We start from the raw sequence: 24,564 nt of genomic DNA, 5'->3' as shown, positions 1-24,564 counted from the left end.
TATGGAGAAATGGAAGGCCACTGCACGTTTGCTCAACCCTCAACCTGCTCAATCTTCTCGAGGAAATTAAAATATTAATTAAAACAGGTCTCTCTTGGGCAAGCTTTCTCAGAGCCTTGGCAAACAGAAGATCTTGGCATCGTTCATAGGGCAGCGCTGGAGGCCAGCTAAGGCTTAAGATTCTAAGCTCCCTTGGAGGGGAAGCTTCCATGGAGTTGAGACCACACAGAAATCGCAGTGACAGAGAAGATCAGAGTCAGCCTCTAGTGCAAAGACACGTTGACAGGGGGCAGCAGATATGCAGAATTCTGACAGGCCTTCAAACACAACTGGACACTGGCAGAGAATCCTTTTGCCGCCTCCACCTCTCTCAGGCTCCACTGCCCTTCAGAAGTATGGCACAGCTGTTACCTCAGCCATTCACAATGGTACCCTGGAGGAGAAAGAGGCACACTTAAAAATTGGTTACAGCTGACGCTTGGTTTCTCTTACACATTCCTTTCAAAGCATTTCTGAAAAGCTTAGCATCTCAAAGCAGAAGGCAAAAAAATGCAGAAAGCAAACAGGAAAGCAGCATCGCAAGGGGAGAGGAGAGATGTAAAACACAGTGTTATAAAGACAGATGAAGACAGGTTAACAACAAGGTCTAGTCCAGACTCTTCCAAGCCCTACCTTGAGCTGCTGGGAATTGAACCTGGCGCCTTCTGCTCTACCACTGAGCTACCTTCCTTCTCCAACACAGGTGAAGGTCCTGTGTGAGTGTCTGGAGGTGGTTGGAGGATGGATGGCAGCTAACGGATTGAGGTTGAATCCTGACAAGACAGAAGTACTGTTCTTGGGGGACAGGGGGTGGGCAGGTGTGGAGGACTCCCTGATCCTGAATGGGGTAACTGTGCCCCTGAAGGACCAGGTGCACAACCTGGGAGTCATTTTGGACTCACAGCTGTCCATGGAGGCACAGGTTAATTCTGTGCCCAGGGCAGCTGTTTACCAGCTCCATCTGGTACGCGGGCTGAGACCCTACCTGCCTGTGCACTGTCTCACCAGAGTAGTGCATTCTCTAGTTATCTCCCGCTTGGACTACTGCAATGTGCTCTACGTGGGGCTACCTTTGAAGGTGTCTCAGAAACTGCAATTAATCCAGAATGTGGCAGCTAGACTGGTGACTGGGAGTGGCCGCCAAGACCATATAACACTGGTCCTGAAAGATCTTTATTGGCTCCCAGTATGTTTCCGAGCACAATTCAAAGTGTTGGTGCTGACCTTTAAAGCCCTAAACGGCCTCGGTCCAGTATACCTGAAGGAGCGTCTCCATCCCCATCATTCTGCCCAGACACTGAGGTCCAGCGCCGAGGGCCTTCTGGTACTTCCCTCCCTGCGAGAAGCCAAGTTACAGCGAACCAGGCAGAGGGCCTTGTCAGTAGTGGCACCCGCCCTGTGGAACGCCCTCCCACCAGATGTCAAAGAGATAAACAATTACCAGACTTTTAGAAGACATCTGAAGGCAGCCCTGTTTAGGGAAGCTTTTAATGTTTAACAGACCACTGTATTTTAATATTTTGTTGGAAGCCGCCCAGAGTGGCTTGGGGAAACCCAGCCAGATGGGTGGGGTATAAATAATAAATTATTATTATTATTATTATTATTATTATTATTATTATTATTATGCTTCCTTAAGCTACACTGGCTTACTGAAGCCAGCTTCTTGCGTCTAAGATTGCTATCCCCTCAGTCCAGTTAATTATTTTCAGTGGGTTTACTCTGAGTAAAACTAGATGACTATGCCCAGAGAAGAGCACACAAAAATAAGAATTCCAATCAAAAGTTTTGAAAAGAATCAAAACTTCAAAATTTTAAGAGAGCGGTAAAAAAAAAAAAAACCCTGTTCACAATGACTTTAAATATCCCTGTTGTAATATCTGTTGACATCATTGTGAATTCATAGGTGACCAGAGCACTGAATCCGCCTTGGTGATCTGAAACTTCAGTTTGTCCAAATTTGTTGAGTCCTCTGTAACCTGATTCTGTTTGTGCAGGCCTCTGTGCAAACGCACATCCTGCGAGTCTTGGACAAATAAGGTCATGTTCTATTTGAAATCCCTCTTCAAGAATAATGATGGAACGATAAATGTTGAGCGATACACATTTTTTAAAAAACCTACGTCAGAATGGAACATCAATGCAGTTTCCATTGGAAAGATTCATAGCACAGTTTTAATGGGAAAGATTCATAGCGAAGACACTAGGCTCCTATTGGTGTGCATCTTTCATAGAAACTATATCTGGATTTTTCATTCCATAATTTTCTATCTATGTTCCTTCAAATTCAGCCTCTTATAGAAGCATGGTATTACATCTGAACCCTCCCTGAACTAGTAACCATCTTAGAAGTGGGGAAAATGCCGTAAAGCTTTGTTGATTAGTTTGAGGGGGGGAAATAGTTTGTGTCTGTGGCAATAGTAGTGAAATGATTTATTTGATGCTAACTCTGAGCCTAGTTAGCAGTGCCTCTTTAAAAAGCTTTTGTCATTAAAATTTTCTCTGGGATGTCCTACCTTACTAAATGGAAAGTGTTTTTTACAAGAAATAACATTTTTTTAAAATGACCAAGAAGCTTCCATCTTCAGTCCAAGCTACCTCTACCCCTACTTTTTGAACAGCAAGTAGCTTGTTTCCATACAACCTAGTCATTACAAGAGCCTTGTGGCATTAATAATATATATATATATTTGCCTAAGTCTGTTCTTTCCCCTTTCCTTCCTCCTCGCTTTTTCTTTCTTATGCTGTGTCTTTTGTGATCCTAAGGGCAGAGACTGTGCTTTTCTTACAGATTTGTAAGCCTTTCTAGGAGCTTTTGAGGCCAAAGGGTAGAATATATATGCCTTGAATAGTGAATAAATGTAGAACTCTGGGAAACAATTCTTACGGTTCACTATAGCTCAGAGAACATGGCGCTGAGTATCTGCTTATTTTTTAAAAAATGAAAGTATGCTCTAGAAATATTTCAATAAACAAAAGAGGAGTGTCGCACCCAAAACCCTGCTAAAGCCATCGTTGGATCCACACATCCTTCCACAGTGCGGACATTGGTTTCTGGGCGGGAGTTGATCACGGTGTGGATTTGCCAAGCGTGCCTTCCTCCTAGCACGTTTCTCCCTTGCGTCCTGAGTTCAAGTGTCTTCAAAGCCCATGACACCTTTGGTAAAGGCTGTTCTCCAACTGGAGCACTCGCAGGCCAGTGTTTCCCAGTTGACGGTGTCTATACTACATTTTTTAAGATTTGCCTTGAGACAGTCTTTAAACCTCTTTTGTTGACCACCAGCATTACGCTTTCCATTTTTAAGTTCGGAATAGAGTAGTTGCTTTGGAAGATGATCATCAGGCATCCACACAAGATGACCAGTCCAACGAAGTTGATGTTGAAGAATCATTGTACAATTAGCAGCACCTAGACCGTGCATTGAGCCAAGTGGTCCCCTGGTCCCCACTACGGTCAGACCTATGGTTTTTCTCCTTTTTAAATTGGCAGCTATATATCTAAATTAACATATGCAGATCTGTGCCCTCCTTGAGGACCTCCCTGGAGCTGTCAGGGGTTGAACCTGGGACCTTATACATGCAAAGCAGATGCTGTCCCACTGAGCTCCAGCCCTTCTCCATGAACCACAAATGGGGAGACTGTGACCCTCCAGGTGTCATTGGACTCCAACAACAGCTTTCCCAGCCCTGACTTAAATGGATCCAGGAAGAGGGAAGAGGAGGTGGGAAAGAAGGGAGCGAGAAATAGCAATTTGATTCAGTCACTAAAATGTGCTTTGTCATCACAGGGTTATGCATCTCAGTTCCCTCCCTGCACCTCCATCAGATATCCTGTGCTTTTAATATCTTGGTTTGGGATAAATTCAGAAAGCAATATCGCTTTAAGTGGGTGATCCTGTCACAAGATCCTTCGGCTGCTTCAGTGGCTAACTCCCTTCCCACGCTGAAAAGAAACCGGCTTCATTATTTGCAGCAGCAGTGGGCAGACTTCAGACTTGCAAGATCATCTTCGGGGTTTTTTAATTAGAGTCCTGAAGTCCGCCAACTGGAGCCTAGTGCAGAAGAGTGGCTCTGCAAGGCTAAGAATGAAAGAATAAAAATCCTTTGAGCACCTTCTCAGCTCAGGCAATTGTGATCAGGGATGGAGGAGAGACAGTTTGCATTTAACAGTGAACTTTTCACATTTTAAAACAATATGAACACTAAAGCACAGCCATCTTTTTGAAATTCACACTGAGCTGTACTCCAGTTCTGGGTTTAGGAATTCTGCACCTAAATGCCTATCAGTGGGTTCAAAGTTGCAAAACAGCAAAATATACCACTGTCCCTTTGAAGGATCAACCTGGTGCTCAGTTCTGGACATGCCATGTGAAATGGTGATTTGTGCAATTGTTCAGATCCGGTTTTGCAGATAAATGTTCTGAATACGCAATGTCAGAAAGGACAAATAGCCTTGAAAAACAAAGTGAATACAACATGCTGCACAATTGTGGCTCTTAAGACATACTGTATGCCCTGTGTATCAGTGATTCGGATCCATGTTGCGGAAATTTCAAATCCACTGTTGCAAAGATGTATTCCAAATGTGTGGTGTCATGCTGATATAAGAAGGAAGAAATAACCTTGAAGCTCGAGTGAAAGGTTTTGCACATCCTCGAACAGAAATGCAGTCTCGCAGGGTATATCCACGTGAACTGGACTGGGCGGGGGGCTAGAGCAAAGAAATACTGTATTGCTCAAGTTCATGTGGGAGTTCAATTCTGCTCAGAATGGAAACTGCCGATCATCTGATACTGCATTATCCAAGACTTAGCTTTTAGATCTTACTCCTCACTCTGCCCATTGGAGTCTAAATATAGATGTCAACTCCCACGTCTACTTGCATGGAATTTCTACATTATTTATTAAAGAGAAAGGCTGTGCTGAAAATGAAAGATCTTTATATAGAACTAAAGCTAGCTAGCTAGCTAGCTAGAACATCTGCAGTCAAGGGACAAGGTACAGACAATGAGCCACTTCAGATGTTACAAAGAGAGTCCTCTGGAAATGAGTTTCAAGCTTTCTGTAGAAGTGAAGTTCAGCTCTTAAGACTTTCAGAATAAGAAAGAGAGAAGGACTATTCTCTCCTTGCACGTACAGGCTAGCGTGAGGAAGGTGATGGCCTTGGTGGTGATGGGAAGAGGGCAGTCTATCAGTACATGCTCAAGAGTACTCTCTTCATGAGCCTTCAAATAAAAATGTTCTCACATGATAGGAGATTTGTGGACAGAGATCCGAGCTGCCATCTGAACCTGGAAATGCTGCAGATGGTGAAAAAATAGAGGGCTGGGGAGAATAGGAATTCAAAATCATGGAAATAGTGTCGCTTAGAACAAAGCCACAGGGACGCAGTTGCAATTGTGGTGGTCAAATTTTGCCAGTTATGGGCTAACACAGTGGTTTTCAACCAGTGTGCCATGGTACCTTGGGGTGTCTTGAATGATTGTCAGGGGTGCTGTGGGCAACACTGACCTCTGTCCCTCTTTGACACCTAAGCTGTTCGGGAACCAAGGTACCACTGTACTGATTTAGTACATCTCCAGGCTAGTGGGACCAGGGTGGGGCCAGTGGATACGCCACTCCATGTAGCAGGGAAGTGATGGGGAACCTACAGACGGAGAGGTCAAAGGATTGTGACGAATACAGAAACAAAAAATGCTGATGTTTGCTTATGCCTCCCATGTCCTATGTCCGGAACGGAAAATAGTGCAGCAAATTCGATCGGTATTTCCCGTGGTTGCTTTTGGTCTGCAAATGATATGTAGTCAATCACGGCTTCCATCTCCACCACCCACCCACCCCAATATGTGTTGCGTTGCCTTTTCATTGAAATGAATGGGTTGGAATAATGTAATGACAATGTAATTTATGCATTTAGTTAGGTAGAGTGTGTAAGTTACTTAATTTCTCCACTTTGGTTCTTTCCTGCAGTCATTTAGTCAGTGTGATATCAGGGAATGTTACCTAATGTGATAAGGAAGAAAATATGAAGACACAGAGACTTTGTGTAGTGGCTGTCAAATCTCCAGCCAGCCTCACTTAGATTCGCTTTTACTGAGTTGCGTTTTCAAGCTATGCCCTCTGGCATCCTAGATGGACAATATAACAGGGTACTGTACGAAGACAGACTCTGTATATGTGAGCAACCACAGGTGGAAGACATCTTGCACAGTTTACTACATTGCCCACTATACATTGGACCCAGGAGGCTTACCATTCTCCGTACAGAAAAGATGTCTCTTCCCTGCAGAGAAGGTCCTTTGGCTTCTTAGTGATGTAAACACTTGAGTGGTTCATAAAGTCACCATTTTACCTCTCTCGCCCTGACCTAGCCACTGTGATCCACGCGACGGTCACCTCCAGACTGGATTATTGTAACTCGCTCTACATGGGGCTGCCCTTGAGACTGACAAAAGAAACTCCAGCGGGTGCAGAATGCTGCAGCGAGACTCCTTACGAGGTCTTCGCTGTGAGATCACATTCACCCGGTGCTATACCAGCTGCACTGGCTCCCGGTGGAGTACAGGATCAGGTTTAAGGTGCTGGTTTTAACCTTTAAAGCCCTATACGGCCTAGGACCCTTGTACCTACGGGACCGCCTCTCCTGGTATGCCCCAACTTACGGTCTTCAAATAAAAACATCTTGAAGGTCCCAGGCCACAGAGAAGTTAGGCTGGCCTCAACTAGAGCCAGGGCTTTTTCGGCCGTGGCTCCGATCTGGTGGAACGCTCTGTCACAAGAGACCAGGGCCCTGCGGGACTTGACATCTTTCCACAGGGCCTGCAAGACAGAGCTGTTCCACCAGGCCTTTGGCCATGGCACAGCCTGACTCCCTCCCTCGGCAATCTTCGCGGAGCTCTGGCCCAATGGTTGCCAGTGGCTTGAATTAATTAATTTTATAATGAATGGTTTTAGAGTGTTGTTTATGTGCTGTTTTGTGCTGTTTTATTGTTGTTAGCCGCCCTGAGCCCGGCTTCGGCTGGGGAGGGCGGGATATAAATAAAAATTTTTATTATTATTATTATTAAAGATGACCCTGGACAGTATAGCATTGAACTGCAAGGGAGACACAGAGATCTAAATAAAGACCATTATATGTAGCGCGACACCCCTTTTGCTTGTGTTCTTTTTTATTCAGATTTGTCACGGCCAATGGCTGGCACAAGAAAGTAATTTGGATTGGATGTAGTGGCTGCCCATTTGGCTTTCTTTTACTGCAGAAATGATCCTGAAGAAGATGCAAAGTAGATGTTGCAACAATGGTCCTCCATCAATCTCACATTTGGACTGTTTTACCTGCAATGGACCACATAATCTTTGTATGCACTGGTTGCACTAGCAGGCATTGGAAATGGGAATAGCAAAGACTTTGAGGAAGGCTGCAGTTCCTTACTACATGGGGCTGCCCCACATCTAGGTGGGACTTCATAGAAGTGAAGTGTGAATCAGTGATGGCTTCATAACCACCAGAAGCTTCTCTGACAGCACACGCCTATATATTTCTCCCACCTTTCCACAACAGCCAGCCTAGGTAGGCCAGTCTTGCCAGAGGGTCACAAGCTGAGTGCAACCACACACTCCTTTAGGCTCCCTTTAGCCCCAGACGGGGGTGTTTCGTGGGGGTACAAGGCAAATATTTAGGAGAGGGGACAGAGAGAGCGTCCAGCCTTTCTGCCTCTTTCCTGAGCCTTGGAGCTAGAGACTGAATCAATTAAGGTAGCAATAGGCTGGAGATGGGGGCTGTGAATGGGCAGAAACAACAGATTTTCATGGATGCTGAACTAGAGGGGCCACTGGCCTCATTCAGCAGGGAGCTTCTTATGTTCTTGTGTTCTTTCCCCCACACTGAATGCTGGAATCGTTGCTTGCTGCCGTCCCTATTTTTAATCGATGTCAGATCTTCATTAGTGATTACAGCTTAATATGTGATTAGGTCTTGATTCATTGCATCACTTAATTGATTAGTCCATTAAACTTTGCCGTTACACAGCTTTTATCATGTGCCTAGCCAATTCCAGTGTGATATTTTGCTGGAGGTTTTAGTTAGCCTTTCCTTTCATGGCAATTGCTGTTTAGAAGCTTTGTATATCTATTTTGTTTTTAAACGTGGTGGACTGTTCACATTCTTCTTAATGACCTTAAATATGCAGACTGATCAATTGGCCCAGATTCTTGGCATGTGGTCCGACCTTATCGTGATCACAGTCTTCCATGTTTAATCAGTCTCACTAAAAGAAAAGGGGGGGGGGGTAATGATGAGCTGGTGATTGCTAAGGGTTCATTAATTGACTGATCTATTTGCATTATTTTTCAGAGTACGCTCGATTTGAGGCCAAAATCCATGACCTGCGTGAACAGATGATGAATCACAGCATGAGTTCTGGGTCGGGCTCCCTGCGAACCAATCAGAAACGTTCCCTCTATGTCAGGTAGGGATGCAATATGACAAAATGACCAAAAAAAAAAATCAGCAGAGAAAATGGAACTAGAGAATTGAACTGATGGAGAATGAGGTTGTCAAAGGCTACTGGCCACAATGGCTTCATCATCATCATCATCATCATCATCATCATCATAGCTTTCCATGAGGCATCCCAAAGTGACTTATAATATATACTACTTCCAGTATCAGAGGCAGTATGTTTAAACAGAAGAGTGCTGTTTCACTTCCAAGAGTGCTTGTGAACGTTCAATAAGCAGCTGGTTGGTCATAGTAGGAGGGAGCATGGGCCTTTGGTCTGATCCTGCAGTGCTCTTCATATGACAGTGGCAAACAGCATGATTACGTTTTCTCTAAATGGCTTGGGAACCCAAAGAAGGAGTGCTTCTTTGCTTATAGGTCTGCCCATGTGCCAAGATCATAGGGATGCAGGAAGCTGACTTATAGGGAGTCAGACCTCTGTCTTTAGGACAACCAGTGGTGATCTGCCTGTCACCTGCAACCTGGGAACATAGCTGCGTGCTGGTCCTGAGATTGGCTGACCCACCAGCCCTTAATCCCAAGGACTCTTAAGAGGATGCCCTGTGGGGCTATGCAGGGAGCTTACCTGCTAGTTACAGCCCTTGGCTAATGCACCACCAGAACCAGTTATGATATGATGGAACACTGTGCATAAGATGAGGACAGAATGCTATGAATAAGGCAAAATGCCAAGATCCCAGGTTCCATTCAGGGTAGAATTCCTCCTCAGCCCACAGCAACCAGATCCATCGTAAATAGAGGCCACAGGGTGGGGTGCAGAGCTAAACTAGGGGATGCACTCCCTCAGGAGGCAGTGATGAACGCCAACTTGGTTGGCTTTGAAAGAGGATTGAGCAAACTCATGGATGCTATTAGTGGCTTCTTGCCACAATGGGTATGTTCTCCTCTACAGCCAAAGGCAGCTTCTGTTCACCAGCAGCTGGGATTCTCATAGAGGCTCTACAGTGGCCACTAATCCCGCTTGATGTATTCTACCACCACAGCTGGGGGCTTCCGAATAGCATTTGCCACACACTACAAGAGTAGGATTACCAGACATCCCCAATTCCCGGGGACAGTCCCCGGATTTGCAAATCTGTCCCGGACAAATTCCGTCCCTAGAATGTCCCCAAAATCACAAATCTGTCCCCGGGAAATGTGGCAGTGGCAGCCTCAGCAGCCCGGAGCCAGCCTGTTAGCGCAGTTGGGTCTGGCTGGCTTCAGGAGCTGCTCGCTGCCGTGGTGCCCGCCATTTTTCCTGTGCCACGGCAGCGAGCAGCTCCTGAAGCCAGCCAGACCCAACTGCGCTGACAGGCTGGCCCCTCCTGGGCAACGGCCACCTGCCCATGACTCCCGATCCTCCCCTGATCTGTCAAAACAAAGGGGGAAGGCTTGGGAGTCACAGGCACGCGGCGCGCCGTTGCCCAGTTTTTAAAAAAAAACTCTGCGCATTTATGTTTCACAGGGTGCGAAAGAAGAGCTTTGCACCTTTATACAATATGCATGTGTGCTTGGGCCCAGGGTCTTTTGCCTCACCATCCCCACTACTGACTCCCTGTTGCTACTCAGCTTCAAAAAAAAAAAAAAAAAAAAAAAAAAGTGTCCCCGGATTCATTGAAAACAATCTGGTAACCATATACAAGAGGGGCTAGTGTAGTTCCACAGAACGAAAAATTATGTATGTGTAAAGAGGTTCTTTTGAGAGAAAGGAATTAAGAGCTTTGACATGCTTTATGGTTCTCTCACTTTATGCACAAACTCTGGGCAGTTTTGATGAGCGGGAGGGAGGCAGCCCCAGTCTTTCTTAACAGCAACCCCCTCCTTAAGTACGTCCATTTCTCATTTTCCACCGCTCTCCGCCCCACCTCCATCTTGAAGACTGCAAATTGGAGGAAGGCAATTTGTCAACCCCCTAGTAGTGGTGATTGCTCATGGTGGAACTAACTCAGATGATGACCTTACAAAGATCCAATTAAGCATGGGCTCTTAAGAATATGTCGGCATGACAGGGAGAGGGAAATGAGGATGCCCCGCTGGGAGGAAAAACTGCACCTCGGCGTGTGGCTTAATGATCTCAATTTGGTTTCTTCTGGATGCGAAGGGTCAGGAGAACTAATGGGGAACTGTTCTTGCAAAACATCAGTGGGGCAGTCAGTGCACTGATAGCTGAGTGATGCTGTATGGATGGGGCATGACAAAAGTGCTGTGGGGGATGTACAGCGATGGTGGGCATTCTTGCCTCTAGGAACAGATAAGTTGTGCAGTGTCCAGGAGAGAGTCCCTGCAATGCTGCTTGTGCTGATAACTCTGCTTCTGATCTCTGGATCTATGTGGCACATTTTTATTTATTTATTGCGTGTGTCTCTTTTGAACTCTGCTTTTCGGCCAGGATTGGCTTCCCATTAAAATCTGTTGCACTGTGTGATATAGAGGAAGGGGGTGGTTTTATTACTTCTCACAAACCCCTCACTGGATTGGTGGTTTCCAGTATAGACTGTAGGTGTGCATGAGAGATCCAATAGGTGAGGACTGCAGAGGGGTACTGGTGATACTTAGAAAGAGAACAGGCAAGTTGCAGGTGATCAGAACCCTGGTCAGCTCCTTCTGGAGAAAGTACCAGAGGCTGGATGCAAAGCAGATTGGAGCTCAGCAGAGAGGAAGAAAGAGACAAAATTGGCTGTAGTCACTGATTCTGATTCCAGTTATTGTTGAGCTCCCTGCCTTCCACCCTACTGGTCCCAACGAGCACCAGACACCACTGACAGCGCTTTTTCTCCTTCCCTCTCAGGCAAGGACTGAAATTTGACACAGGTTGCTAAATGTGGCAATTAGAGATCCTTGCCTTTCATTTGAATCAGGGCAGATTACTAGCTCTTGTGGATAATGGGAGTGGAGAGACCGCTTGTAAGATTAGGTAGCGTTCCTATTATCAATGTGCCATGCGATCTGACCTTGAGACCTCCACAGGGTACCTCCTGATCTTGTTTCTGAGGCCTGCTTGCACAAACTGCATTACAAGCTGGCTCCCTAAAGGCAATAGCGTAGACTGTATCGAATCTTACTGCAAGTGAAGGATGCCATTTTTGAACATACTTCCATAACTCCCTGCAATTAGAAAACTAATGCATTGGGTGGAAAGTTTCGCCACCAGATGGGTTCTTGCTGTGCTAGTTTTTCTTCCTACTACTACTACTACTACTTACTACTAGCAATTATTATTATTATTATTATTAAATCTATATACAGTGGTATCTCGGGTTATGAACTTAATTCATTCAGGTTCTTAACCTGAAACTGTTCTTAACCTGAAGCACCACCCTGAAGCACCACTTTAGCTAATGGGGCCTCCTGCTGCCACTGTGCCACGAGCGTGCAATTTCTGTTCTCATCCTGAAGCAAAGTTCTTAAACCGAGGTACTATTTCTGGGTTAGCGCAGTCTGTAACCTGAAGCGTATGTAACCTGAGGTACCACTATAATGCCCTTCATCCATAGATCTCAGGGCAGCTCACAGCATAAAAATACATGATTGGAACACAAAATACAATAGAAAAACAAGAACGGAACAAACCAATAACCCCCCTCCACCCCCCCTCGCACAAACACATTTAAAAGGGTGTAGGATGTTAATCAGCCCAAGGCCTGGTTGAAGAGGAACGTTTTCACCTGGCTCCTAAAGGTGTACAATGAAGGTGTCAGGAGAACCCCACCCCTTGCATTCAGAAATATGATTTCCCCTGCCTGCAGTCTAGAGTGGCATGATCTGTTTTACTATCATATTCTGAAGGGTGTGTAGACTGGGCCACATAATGCAAACCGAAAGATCCAGTAGTAAATCCAGGGGGGATACACAGCCTGTTAGACTTTTACCTCCGGCTTCTTCAAGAAGCTCAGGGTCCAAATAATTCCATAACAGAGGTTCAGCGTCCTCATACAAAGATTGAAAGAATGAGACCCGAAGGTTAGGAGGAATTTGTGAGGATAAGGGGGTGACAGCCTTGTGAGTGCCAGAAGTTACCAATTTCCAGAAAAGTGTCTGATTTTGGGTCCAAATATATAGACATCCCAATCACCCCTGTTGTCTAATTTAACGACTGTCTACACACTGGCTGGCAGTGGCTGTTAAGTGCTTTGAACCACCCTGAGACCTATGAGTATAGGGCAGTATACAAATTTAAATAATAATAATAATACCTGCATATGCCGGGATTTGAACCTTGGACTTTCTGTTTGCAAAGCATGTGCTCTACCACTGAGCTAGTCCAAAAATCTAAGAACTATGCCACACTCTTCCTCTAATATTTGTGTCCCTAAGAAGATAACACCTCGGATTTTGAAAATTGTTAATCTTAAGATTGCCCCAAATGAAAAACTTTCCACCATGGTGTAAGATGCCTGGATTTTAGATGAAAGAAGTTGATACGAGGGTGACTTTGTTGGGAATCAGGTGCTAGAAGCTTTCTGCTTGACTCCCTTTCCAGAACAACGCATATTCCACCCAGCGCTGCCAGCGGTACATGCACTTAGCAAACTTCTTAAAATAGACTTACCGCCACGGCTTATACTAACAGCTGGTGGAAACTTCAGTCAGAAAATAGTCACATGAATACAGGCTCTGGGAACGCAGTGAATTACACCAAACAATCCCAACATTTCTCAGTGATTGCAACAGACTTACAAATTTTATTGGAGCGCAGTACCAACCAACACAGAATCATATTACTTGGTCTGTTTTTCTTGGGGCAAAACTGGAAGAGATTGGTTTTGCCTCCTTTTTGCTATAGGAATTCACCCACAGTTGCATTCTGGGGCTGCTGTTAGCCCAGGCTTCCTCAACCTTGGCCCTCCAGATGTTTTGAGACCACAATTCCCATCACCCCTGACCACTGGTCCTGCTAGCTAGGGATCATGGGAGTTGTAGGCCAAAAACATCTGGAGGGCCGAGGTTGAGGAAGCCTGTGTTAGCCCCTTCCAAGGGGAAAAATAGCATAAATCCCCAGAAAAGATTAAGATGGAGAAAATGTCACAAACACCCAAGGGTCATTGGTGAGGGTGGACTTCTTCCCTCTTCCTCACATATTTTTGGGGGGATGTAATGGAGATCTTTGCATTGCCTTGCATTGGGAAAGGCATACCGTATTTTTCGCTCTATAGGACACACCATAAGACACACCTAGTTTTTGGAGGAGGAAAACAAGAAGAAAAAAATTCTGAATCCCAGAAGCCAGAACAGCAAGAGGGATCTGGCTTCTGGGATAGCCTCTTGCTGTCCTGGCTTATGGGATAGCCGCACGCACAGTGGCGCAGCGTGGGGGTGCAGGGGGGCCGGCCGCACCGGCCGCAACATCTGGGGGGGCTCGCTCGCACTCGCAGCTCTCTGCCCCTACCTAGACTGGTTAGGGGGCGCAAATTACTTGCCTTGCCCCGGGTGCTGACAACCCACGCTACGCCACTGCGCACGCAGCCTCTCCCAGACAGCGGGAGAAAGGCACCCCCAAGAGCCGCGGCAGAGAGAAGGGCAGCCCTTCTCCCTCCTCGGGGAAAAGCCCCGAAGAGCCACACACACGCTCCATGCAGCTCTGTAAAGGGAGCGCTGAGTAGAGCCTCCCTCCTGCATTCGCTCTATAAGACGCACACACATTTCCCCTTACTATTTAGGAGGGGGAAAGTGTGTCATAGAGCGAAAAATACGGTAGATCTTTGGGGAAAACAAAGCCTCCTGGAAGGTCACAAGTTCCCTCCCCGCCCCCCACTCGGTTTTATTCTCCCCTCACACTGCTCAGTTCCTCTTTGCTTTATTTTTGTCTTCTTTGCTGCTGGACTGCGTTTGCGCTGTTTGTTTTCGGCTCTATTGTTTGCACATTTTTAATTGCCCAGTGAGCCGCCCTGGGAGTCTTACTGATTGAAAAGCAGGGAATTAAATTATAGAAAGCCAGCTGACAGAAACTAAGTACATATAATGTCCCTGGGCCCAAAAGAATGTTCATGGGGAAACATCACAGCAAGAAGCACCTCACCTGGGTTTGGAGAGAATTAGCCGGGTACCAAGAGACTTGTATATAACAGGTTACGCAAATGATGCAAGTATCTGTGAATATAAGCTTGTTCCCGCTTGGCATTGAAACAGTCGTTTGCTATCACAGAAATACAAACAGGATAGAAGTACATTTTAACCTATGTGGGCCTCAGCGCAGAAGACCACATGTTGTGCAATGAAATTTTGTCAGATCCATTGGGTTGCCAGGGCAAATGTAGAAATCTTACATATACTGTATTCCTCTCCCCCCCCCCCCATCAACAAATACCTGTTTTCTTCCAGTTATTCAAGGGAATAAAACTCTCTGGGAAATTCATTTGAGAAACCAATCCTTAGGATAATTATACATCATCATCAATTGAATTTATATACCACTCTATACCCGGAGGGCTCATTCAGAACATGGTGGACAATATTTTCCACTTGTCCCTGGGCACAGATACACAAAAGGTGGTTTGCAGGTATTTTGGTATATCTCCCATCCAAATATGTTGTGGGCATAGTTTGAAATCTCAAAGCTACAGAGGCCTTTTCATTCAAGCTTTATACGTTCCACAGTATTTTTATAATAATAATAATAATAATAATAATAATTTATTATTTATACCCCGCCCATCTGGCTGGGTTTCCCCAGCCACTCTGGGCGGCTTCCAAAAGAATATTAAAATACTATGATACATCAAACATTAAAAGCTTCCCTAAACAGGGCTGCCTTTTTAGGAGACTGAACGTATGATGTTGGCCTATAAAGGGTCAGGCCATTGTTCCATCTAATTCAGCGCTTTGAGACGCGTTCATTGTTACAAATGCAGTTGTTGCTGGACTACAACTCCCATCAGCCCTTGCCAGCGTGGCCAGAGATGATGGGAGTTGTAGTCCATCAACGTCTGGAGGGCACCACATTGGTTATGCCTGTGGTTCGGAATCCCACAGAGAAATCTTGCACATGTTTACCCAGAAGTAAGTCCCACTGCGTTCAATGGAACTTTCTTCCAGGTCAGTGCATGTTGAACTGCAACCTTAAGCAGTTGATCTGGCTTCTACCAGCTTGAACTCTGGGGCTTAGACATTTGAGTTTTCTAAAAAAAATAGCCTTGCTTTTAGAAATAATGGGCACTGCTTCTTTTGTTCTCCTGTCTTCTAAAATACTGAAACAGCGATAGGGGGTGGTGGTGGAAGGGGGGACGGATGAAGCACACAAGTGACTTGCGTTCCAAGCTAGGAGGACATTCAAATTAGGTAATAGCCTTTTAGTAGAGTTGCTGTCCACTTTCTGGTACCCTGGTGGGGCTGTTTTCTTTGTGAGTTGCTGGCTCCTGCAGATGGGAAGCGTCAGCAAGGATAAAAGTAATCAACCCAAAGGAGGAGAATGTGAAAAGGCAGTAGCTGCGGCCACAAAGTTCCTGAAAGATTTAAAGAGCCTAATGCACAGCTGGGTTTTCAGATGGCCTGCTTTTAAATATGCACTTAGGACACAGTCGGCAGCACCGACAAGAGAGAACAAAGGGGCTAAGTTGTCAGTGGTGGGAAATGTTTCATCAAAACAGCACATCTCGTTCTTTTATGTTCCATTTGTTAGCGGGGTGTAGTTTTCCAAACAGCTTTTCTGAAGTTTCCATCAGTGCCAACAGCTGCAAAAGGGTGACAGGGAAGCTAAAAAAAACTCAGCAAGGTGATAGACATTATTGGGGGAGGCGGGGTTGCCGCCAAGCTCATAATGAAGGCACAATATCCAGGCAGCTAATTCAGCCACTCCCTGGAGGTTCCATTGTTCTGCCTTGGCTCTACTTAAGGCTTCTTTCTGTCATTTTCACAGGCTGTTTGCATCTCTGCACCTCTATCCTTAACAAATTAGAGGTGGCTTTCCCAGGGTGCATGAATGCAGGACTGGAACGGCTTCTAGCGCCACAGCCATCCTCAACACAATTCCATGTACAGAGAAGCCAACTGAGCTGGCTGCTGAATCTTACTTACTGGGGCAGCACACCTGAGAGTAGCAAATTAAGCTTAGCGTGTACAGGGCAGGCTGTGTCACTACAGATAGGAGATCAACTTGTTCAGCACACTTATTTCCAGCAACCCAGCCTTTCCCAACGCTCCCAGATGTGCTTACAGTTGGATTACGCCAGGCATAGGCAAACACGGCCCTCCAGGTGTTTTGGGACTACAACTCCCATCATCCCTAGCTAACAGGACCCGTGGTCAGGGATGGTGGGAGTTGTAGTCCCAAAACATCTGGAGGGCTGAGTTTGCCTATGCCTGGATTACGCACTTCTCCAAATTTTGCAGCACGGTGGTATGTAAAAGGTGCACATAAATATGTATATTACATAAAGGGGGAGCATGCAAAATGCGTATTTTACAGAGAAATACATAGAAAAGCATTGAAAAGCTGTGTTTTTAATACATTCCAAAATGAAAACATACCCCTGCGGGGTACAAATCTTCAAAATAAATAGATAATAGGCAAGAGTGCATACATATACACCACTACTGGGGAACCTTTGGCTTGCCAAATGTTTCTGCACTATATCCCCAGTCACCTCCACCTGTAGCACCCTGCTTGTGGTTAACGCTTAGCTGGAATGAAATATTCAATGCAGCAATAGAGAAATTAAAATAATAATTTATTTGTCAGACAAATAAATGATAGGCACAGTGGTATATGGTTACCAAAGCTCTGCCCCCCTCCAGCCCTGATGGCCAGCACTTATATTTCCTCAGCCCAGCCCCCTTGCTCCTCCTTTGGCTGCCTCTGTCCAATCAGCCTGGTTGAAGTTCCTATTGGCTGTTTGCTAGAACCAATCATAAAAGATACACCCATTTCCTATTACCTTTTATGGGAGACAAAGAGCTATATTTCCTTCTATCCATAAATGGCAGACAAGTAGCCATATATCTTACATTTGCCTCAACAAGGCACCTTAATTACCAGATCACCTTTTGCCCCTGTTGCCTCTGCATTCCAAAACAAATGGCTAAAACAGATGGCTCATGGTATTAAATTCTGTCTAAACAGAGATCTTGGGTTCACATTCTCACACACCATCAATGAAATAAGAATCTAACAAAAGAATCTAACATTTCTTACTTTCTAAATCCTTTGCATAATTACATTAAGCCAACAAATCTCATACATAACATAGATAGCTTTTTAGAAGAAAAGGCCTTTGCAAAGTAAAAAAGGAACTCAGTAAAAACAGCTTCAAAAGAAGCCTCTTCAGTTTACACCTCCCTTTCCCAGCCAGCTGCTTTTCCCATTAGCTCTTCCCAAAATTTATTGCCCTTTAACTCTCTCAGTATACCTTAAACCTTAGGAAAATATGGCTAGAGTCTGATGGGAGGCACATGGTACTATTTTCTGTTAAACAATAAATCTTACTATTTACCAACTCTTAATTAGTGTTTTTGCAGCTTGATTGTATTCTGTAATGTGTAGGGTCAGTGTAACATTTGCTCCCAGCCTGTAATTCCCTTTTACAACTTTGAGAAACTTGTCTCCTGCTACTGCTATAAATCGGGGGGGGGGGGGGCTTGTTCAGGAGAGCAGGAAGATAAACAACTGCCAAAGTACTTAGCCAGCTGGTTTCTGCCTGGCATGAAACATACAGACATTTGCAAATATATCTTTAAGCTCATTTTAAAATACAGACCTTGATCAGATGCCTCACACCCACTGACCATGCTTACCGGGGCTGATGGGATTTGGAGTCCAACAACATCTTGAGAGCAACACCTTTGTGCACGCTTAACCTTGAAGTAAGTCCCACGGAGTTACATTCTGAGTAAAAGGAGTACGTCTCTTTCTTCTGAATAATAACCAGTGGCTTCTAAGCATAATGACTGTATGAGGCAAAAATGCCTCTGAATACCAGTTGCTGAAATGCATCAGTGGGAGTGGCCTGTTGCTCCCATGTCCAACTTCAGGGTTACCCAAGGGGAAAGGGCCACAATCCTATGGGAGCAGCCTTCCAGGGGATGCATACCAGTGGTGGTTCGGACCAGAGACAAAACTGGGCCCAGTTTCATGAGTATTACCCTTGTACAGTGGGACGCAGGTGGCGCTGTGGGTTAAACCACAGGGCCTAGGACTTGCCGATCAGAAGGTCGGCGGTTCGAATCCCTGTGACGGGGTGAGTTCCCGTTGCTCGGTCCCTGCTCCTGCCAACCTAGCAGTTCAAAAGCACATCAAAGTGCAAGTAGATAAATAGGTACCTCTCCGGCGGAAAGGTAAACGGCATTTCTGTGCGCTGCTCTGGTTCGCCAGAAGCAGCTTAGTCGTGCTGGCCACATGACCCGGAAGCTGTATGCCGGCTCCCTCGGCCAATAAAGCGAGATGAGTGCCTCAACCCCAGAGTCGGTCATGACTGGACCTAATGGTCAGGGGTCCCTTTACCTTTATCTTTAATGCACAGCTGGGTTTTCAGATGGCCTGCTTTTAAATATGCACCCAACACAGCAGAAGTCTGGGCAACCATTTCCTGCCTCAGCCGCCCAATGCATCTTGCAGAAAGAGTCATATGCCTAGTGTGGCTAGGATAGCTCAGTCGGTAAAGCAGGAGACTTTTAATCTCAGGGTTGTGAGTTCGAGCACCATGTTGGGCAAACGATTCCTGCATCGCAGGGCGTTGGACTAGATGACCCTGATTTGAAGAATTGATTTAGTGCACTTTTCTCATGCAGTCGTTTTTCTATGTAATTTTCCCTAATGCAGCGCATCCATAAATGTTATTTTCATCAGTATTGGCCTGCTTTCCCCTAATATAAACATTTTGTACACGTTCTCCGCCTGGAGAACCATTTCATCAAGTGTAGATTTCGAAGGATAGCTGTGATTCGGTTCACATACGGTTTTGGAAAGTTCATATTAGTTAGGTTCACACTGAAATGTGAACCAAACTGAGTTTCTCCCCACCCTGACTTCAGACATGGAGGGTGGTGAGCCAGTATATATATATATATATATATATATATATATATATATATATATGGTCCAAATGTAATGGAGTTTGCATGCTTTTCAGAAATGTCCACTAAAAACCATTGTCACTCACCTTCTAAATTTGCACTATTATATCTGCATTGTTTGAATCAAGAACCATATTGCTTATCAACATTGGGGCTTTTCCCAGAAGCAAAAAGGGCGCTATGTGGCTAATGGCTAATGACCATCAAAGCTATCATTTTAAAGTAATTTTGCAGGGAGCTTCTGAACAGTCACTTCCCCTAGGAGAGCCAGAAGGGTCCAGATCTAAGACTCTATGGTTCTGTGAAATGGTAGCAATGGGGTTTATGTAAGTCCGCAGCAAGATAATTAGATAGGAGCTGATGTCGAATTGCTGGCTGATGAGTTGTTTGTTTGCTGTCGGACTGTTGCTTCCAGCAATTGGGAGACATAATAGATTTTGAATAACATGGTCTGAGAGGCTTCTGAGTTTTTGATCCCTGAGCTCTCCAAGGTCACGATGTGACAGAAGATTTCTCAGAAGTAGGGAAAAGAATGGGGGAGCTGGCAAGCCAGTGCCAAACTTTGTTAGATCTTCCACCCTCAGCTGCCCGCCATGCAATTGTGTGGATAACTGAACCACAGATGTTTCATGTGATTGACCAGGGAGGACAGACTGACCAACAGGAACTTCATATGACTCTGGTTTTTAGCAGAGATGCTAAGAGCATCCATCTCTTCAGAATTCCACCCCAGATGTTGATGTTCTGCTGTACTGAATATGGTTAGAAGTCCAGAAAAGAGTGAGGAGGTGAAATCCAATGGGCACAAGATATAAGACATAATATACAATTTGAAGATTTGGAAAACAGATTTAAAATTCAATGGGCACAAGATATAGGACATAATATACAATTTGAAGATTGGGAAAACTGTGATGAGCGCTGCAACCCCAGAGTTGTCCGCAACTGGACCTAATGGTCAGAGGTCCCTTTACCTTTACCATTTCCCCAGTTCTCACTAGCCTTTTACTCCTAATGGATTACCAAGACCATCATTCATTGCTTGTTGTTTGGGGTTGTTTCCCCCCCTCTCCCCCAAATCTCTCTCGTCTCCTCTTCCTAGAATCAAAACAAGAAAAATACAGTGTTAATTACCTGAAAGCCCATTTCCTCCAAACAGTACAAGCCTGGACATAACACAGATCTGCCTCTATTGAACAATTTGTGTTTATTGAGGCATTTATTCTGCAAATAAGCCCTCGTTATGAGCTTGGGGTATTCATACAGGGCTGTCTTGGGCTCCATGTGCTATGCATCAATATGCTTCCTTGGGGATGCTGCAGCAATTAGGGTTGCCAACTGACCAGAGATTCGTCTCATGCCTTCCTCTTCCTGCTGTGAAAAGCAAAACTGACTCCTTTCTGCACATCAGCTTTCACTTGCTGAGATCCAGAACATAGCTACAGGGGCTGGCTGAAAATGCAAACCGGGTAAGATTCCAAAGGTTCCCTTCCTTGAAGGAAAGGAGTCTTCCTATCACAGAAAGACTCCTTTTCTTGCAAGAAGATGGCCGTTGGAAGAAAATTAGCATTAAGCAGCTCAATGGTAGAGCACCTGCATTGCATGCAGAAGGTCCCAGGTTCAGTCCCCAGTATCTCCAAATAGGGCTGGGACTCCTATCTGAAACCCTGGAGAGCTGCTGAGCAAGATGGACCGATGGTCTGATTCAACGCTAGGAAGTTTCCTTTGGGTTTGGGGAAGGAGGTTGTCAAAAGAAAGGGAATCTTTGGATCCAATCTATTGTCTCTGTAGTTTCAGAAACAGGAAGCTCCCTGAGCCCCTGGGCAGCAGGATCTGGGAGCCCCACCACCATTTCCCTTGGCATTACCCGGCATTTCAGTTCAGTTCATACTGCTGTCACTTGTCTTCAGTGGCACCAGAAAGAACATATGCTAAGTACAAACCAAGAAATTATGCCTTTTGGCTTTGGAAACAGAGTTTTTATACAAAATGTAATCAGCAAAAACTAAAAGGATTGATCGCTTCACATTTCTCTTAATTAATGTTGTTGTTGTTTAGTCGTTTAGTCATGTCCGACTCTTCGTGACCCCATGGACCAGAGCACGCCAGGCACTCCTGTCTTCCACTGCCTCCCGCAGTTTGGTCAAACTCATGTTGAGAACACTGTCCAACCATCTCGTCCTCTGTCGTCCCCTTCTCCTTGTGCCCTCCATCTTTCCCAACATCAGGGTCTTTTCCAGGGAGTCTTCCCTTCTCATGAGGTGGCCAAAATATTGGAGCCTCAGCTTCACGATCTGTCCTTCCAGTGAGCACTCAGGGCTGATTTCCTTAGGAATGGATACGTTTGATCTTCTTGCAGTCCATGGGACTCTCAAGAGTCTCCTCCAGCACCATAATTCAAAAGCATCGATTCTTCGGCGATCAGCCTTCTTGATGGTCCAGCTCTCACTTCCATACATCACTACTGGGAAAATTAATACTGAATACAATTTTTAAAAAGACTTTCAGCAAATGGTGCTGCCTGTGTTTATGTTCTGACTGCTTTGCAATCATCTCCCATCCCCTGAACCCTCTGCCCCACATTCGGTTTATGGGCTTCATGGACCCTATCAGTGGGCTAGAATAATACTTGGCAAGAGGTTCCAAAACCTCCCGCCCTGATAAATAATATCACCTATTCATATTTTTCTTTCCTTCCTGACCACACACTGCAGGTGTCATGAATCTAAACAGCCACAAAACTGCTGTACCCAAGCACTTGTGGGAGTTAAAAAGAAAAAAAGAAAGGAAGTCATTTTGGTTTTAGTTTTAGCTGTCATGGCTTCCTCTGAGAGACCGAGAAACTCTTGTCTAGCAAACCACAGTGCACTGCAGTAAATCAAAAGGTTTTATGCAGTCCTCCCACGCCCAAATGAATATGCCCCATACTGAGAAGGAAACTAGGTAAAGCCTACATCATGATTTATTAAATCTCTCAGAGTCAGCTCAGGTTGGATTCCATATGGATTATGCAGAAAACTTTTCCAGGTGGGCGTAGATAGTCTACATGAAGCCCTTAGATTTTCTACAGCAGACCTCAATGGACAATGTTTACTTGACTTAGCGTAGTGCCATGGCTCATTGATGGAACCACCTTGGAAGGTGATGAACTCGCCTTCCTTGGAGGTTTCCAAGCAGAGATTGCATGGCCATCTGTCATGGATACTTTAGCTGAGATTCCTGTATTGCAGTGGATTGGAATAGATGACCCTTGGGCCTCTTCAACACTACAATGCTATGATTCTATCCGCTTGGCATTCAAGAGGACCCAGATTCGATCCTTAGCATCTCCAGGTAGGGCTGGGAAATACCAAGTCTGCAATCCTGGAGAGTCACCAAGAGTCAGTGTGGACAGCTCTGAGCCAGATGATCCAATGGTCAGACTCAATATAAAGCAACTTCCTATATTACTTTCCTTGGAATATTTCACATGTTACATGGAGAGACATGGCGGGGGGTTGAGTTCTTTGTTTTTCCACTCCCCTTCCTCAGATTAGGGGATCTAAGCTAGCAGTGGCTGGCACTGGCATGCATTGTCTAGGGCAGCGGTTCTCAACCTGTGGGTCCCCAGATGTTGTTGGACTACAACTCCCATCATCCCTGAGCTCTGGCCTTGCTAGTTAGGGGTGATGGGAGTTGTAGTTCAACAAGATCTGAGGACCCACAGGTTGAGAAAGGCTGGTCTAGGGGGTTGTTGTGGGCAGCCCAGTGAAAGCATCCCCTCCGTGTGCAGCAGCCACGAAAAAGGCAAATTTCATTGGGGGTGAGAGAGGTTGGGGGGCCCAGGGCATGATGGTTGACTTCAGTTGGCTTCAGTGAGTTTTGTTTGCATGGGCACGTGTGTGTCGTTAGGTCAAGTTAGCCATATCAATTCCTGTGTTGTCGGTGGGTTCTTGTTGTCTCATTGGGCTGTGTCTAATAAATGAATACAAATCAGAATGGTCTGCAGCAGGGATGCAGACCCTCCAGGTGTTGATGAAATGCTACTTTCATCATTTCTGACCTTTTTCTGTACTGGCCACCCCTAGTCTACAAGACAGGCAGTGACTCTTTTTCCAGTGGGCCCATTTCCCAGACTTACCTGGAATCTTCTGCATGCAAAGAAAACGCTCTACCGTGATGTATGGTTTCAGCTTCTTAAACATTTCAGTAGCTGAGGTTATTTCAGGAGCCTGTTTGTCTTTACATTTGAGTGGACTTTATATAATTCCCCCAGTCTGAGCTTCCTCAGCCTGAGGAATAGAGTGGGATGTAAAATGAGCTGAATAATAAATAGATTCCCTAGCAATATTTGCATTTGTTTCTAATCCCCATGCCTTTCCTTCAGATGTTGATTACATGCTTGGTCCTTGTTGCTTTAGAATTCTAGTAAGTAGGACACTCGACCGATTCTTTGCATCAGGGCTACAGTTTTATGTTGCTGTTTTTCATCTGCTTCAACTTTACAATTTGTGGGGTTTAGTCTGGTGCTCTCAATAGTTCCTGCCTCCTCTTCCAAACATGATCTTCTGCATTTCAATGTGTACATTAGCGTTGTTCCACCATTCCTCTCTCCTCGCCCCAATTCCACCAAGCTCTGAACCTGCATTAAGTAATCTTAAATGCTATCACAACTAAAACTAGAAAAGCCATAATGAAAATCTAGAGTACAATCCATTTTTACCTGGTGGTAAGCAGGGCATCTCCATCTCTTAGGAGGGACAGAGGAGAAATTCAACCCAGTTCACATTTAAAGGTAAACATGCCGAAAGCTTATACCCAGAACTACATAGTTGGTCTCTAAGGTGCTACTGGACAATTTTTTAATTTTTTCCCCAGTCATCTTTGAAATTCACATTTGTCTGAATTTTGCAATGTCAAGGAAGGTGTAGGGTGGAGAATATGGTACATACATATGCATATGTTGGTGAAAATTAAGATATAGAAATGCATTATATTAGGGAAACTTGTTTTGCAAAATGTGTGCTTTAGGAGAAATTCAC

The 24,564-nt window shown here is 45.1% G+C and overlaps 1 protein-coding gene across 19 annotated transcripts in view; it reads left to right on the top strand.

The window, feature by feature from the left end:
* The window catches only part of DLG2 (discs large MAGUK scaffold protein 2), a gene marked incomplete at its 3' end in the record, with an annotated part of 818,053 nt that overhangs the window by 777,075 nt on the left and 16,414 nt on the right, over positions 1–24,564 (top strand). For 18 of the 19 annotated variants that reach the window (XM_081001988.1, XM_081001992.1, XM_081001989.1 and 15 more), the window contains one exon: positions 8,393–8,507. In XM_081001988.1, coding sequence (XP_080858114.1) covers positions 8,393–8,507 — 115 coding nt within the window. Of the gene's footprint in view, positions 1–8,392; positions 8,512–24,564 lie in introns of those variants that run through there. The other variant, XM_081001993.1, reaches the window with a different exon arrangement.

Source organism: Podarcis pityusensis, assembly GCF_964106645.2.
Source record: "Podarcis pityusensis genome assembly, chromosome: 4".
In the NCBI taxonomy this organism is placed as follows: Eukaryota; Metazoa; Chordata; class Lepidosauria; order Squamata; family Lacertidae; genus Podarcis; species Podarcis pityusensis.
The sequence above is the reverse complement of the archived record's forward strand: the minus strand, read 5'-3'. Positions and strand labels throughout refer to the sequence as shown.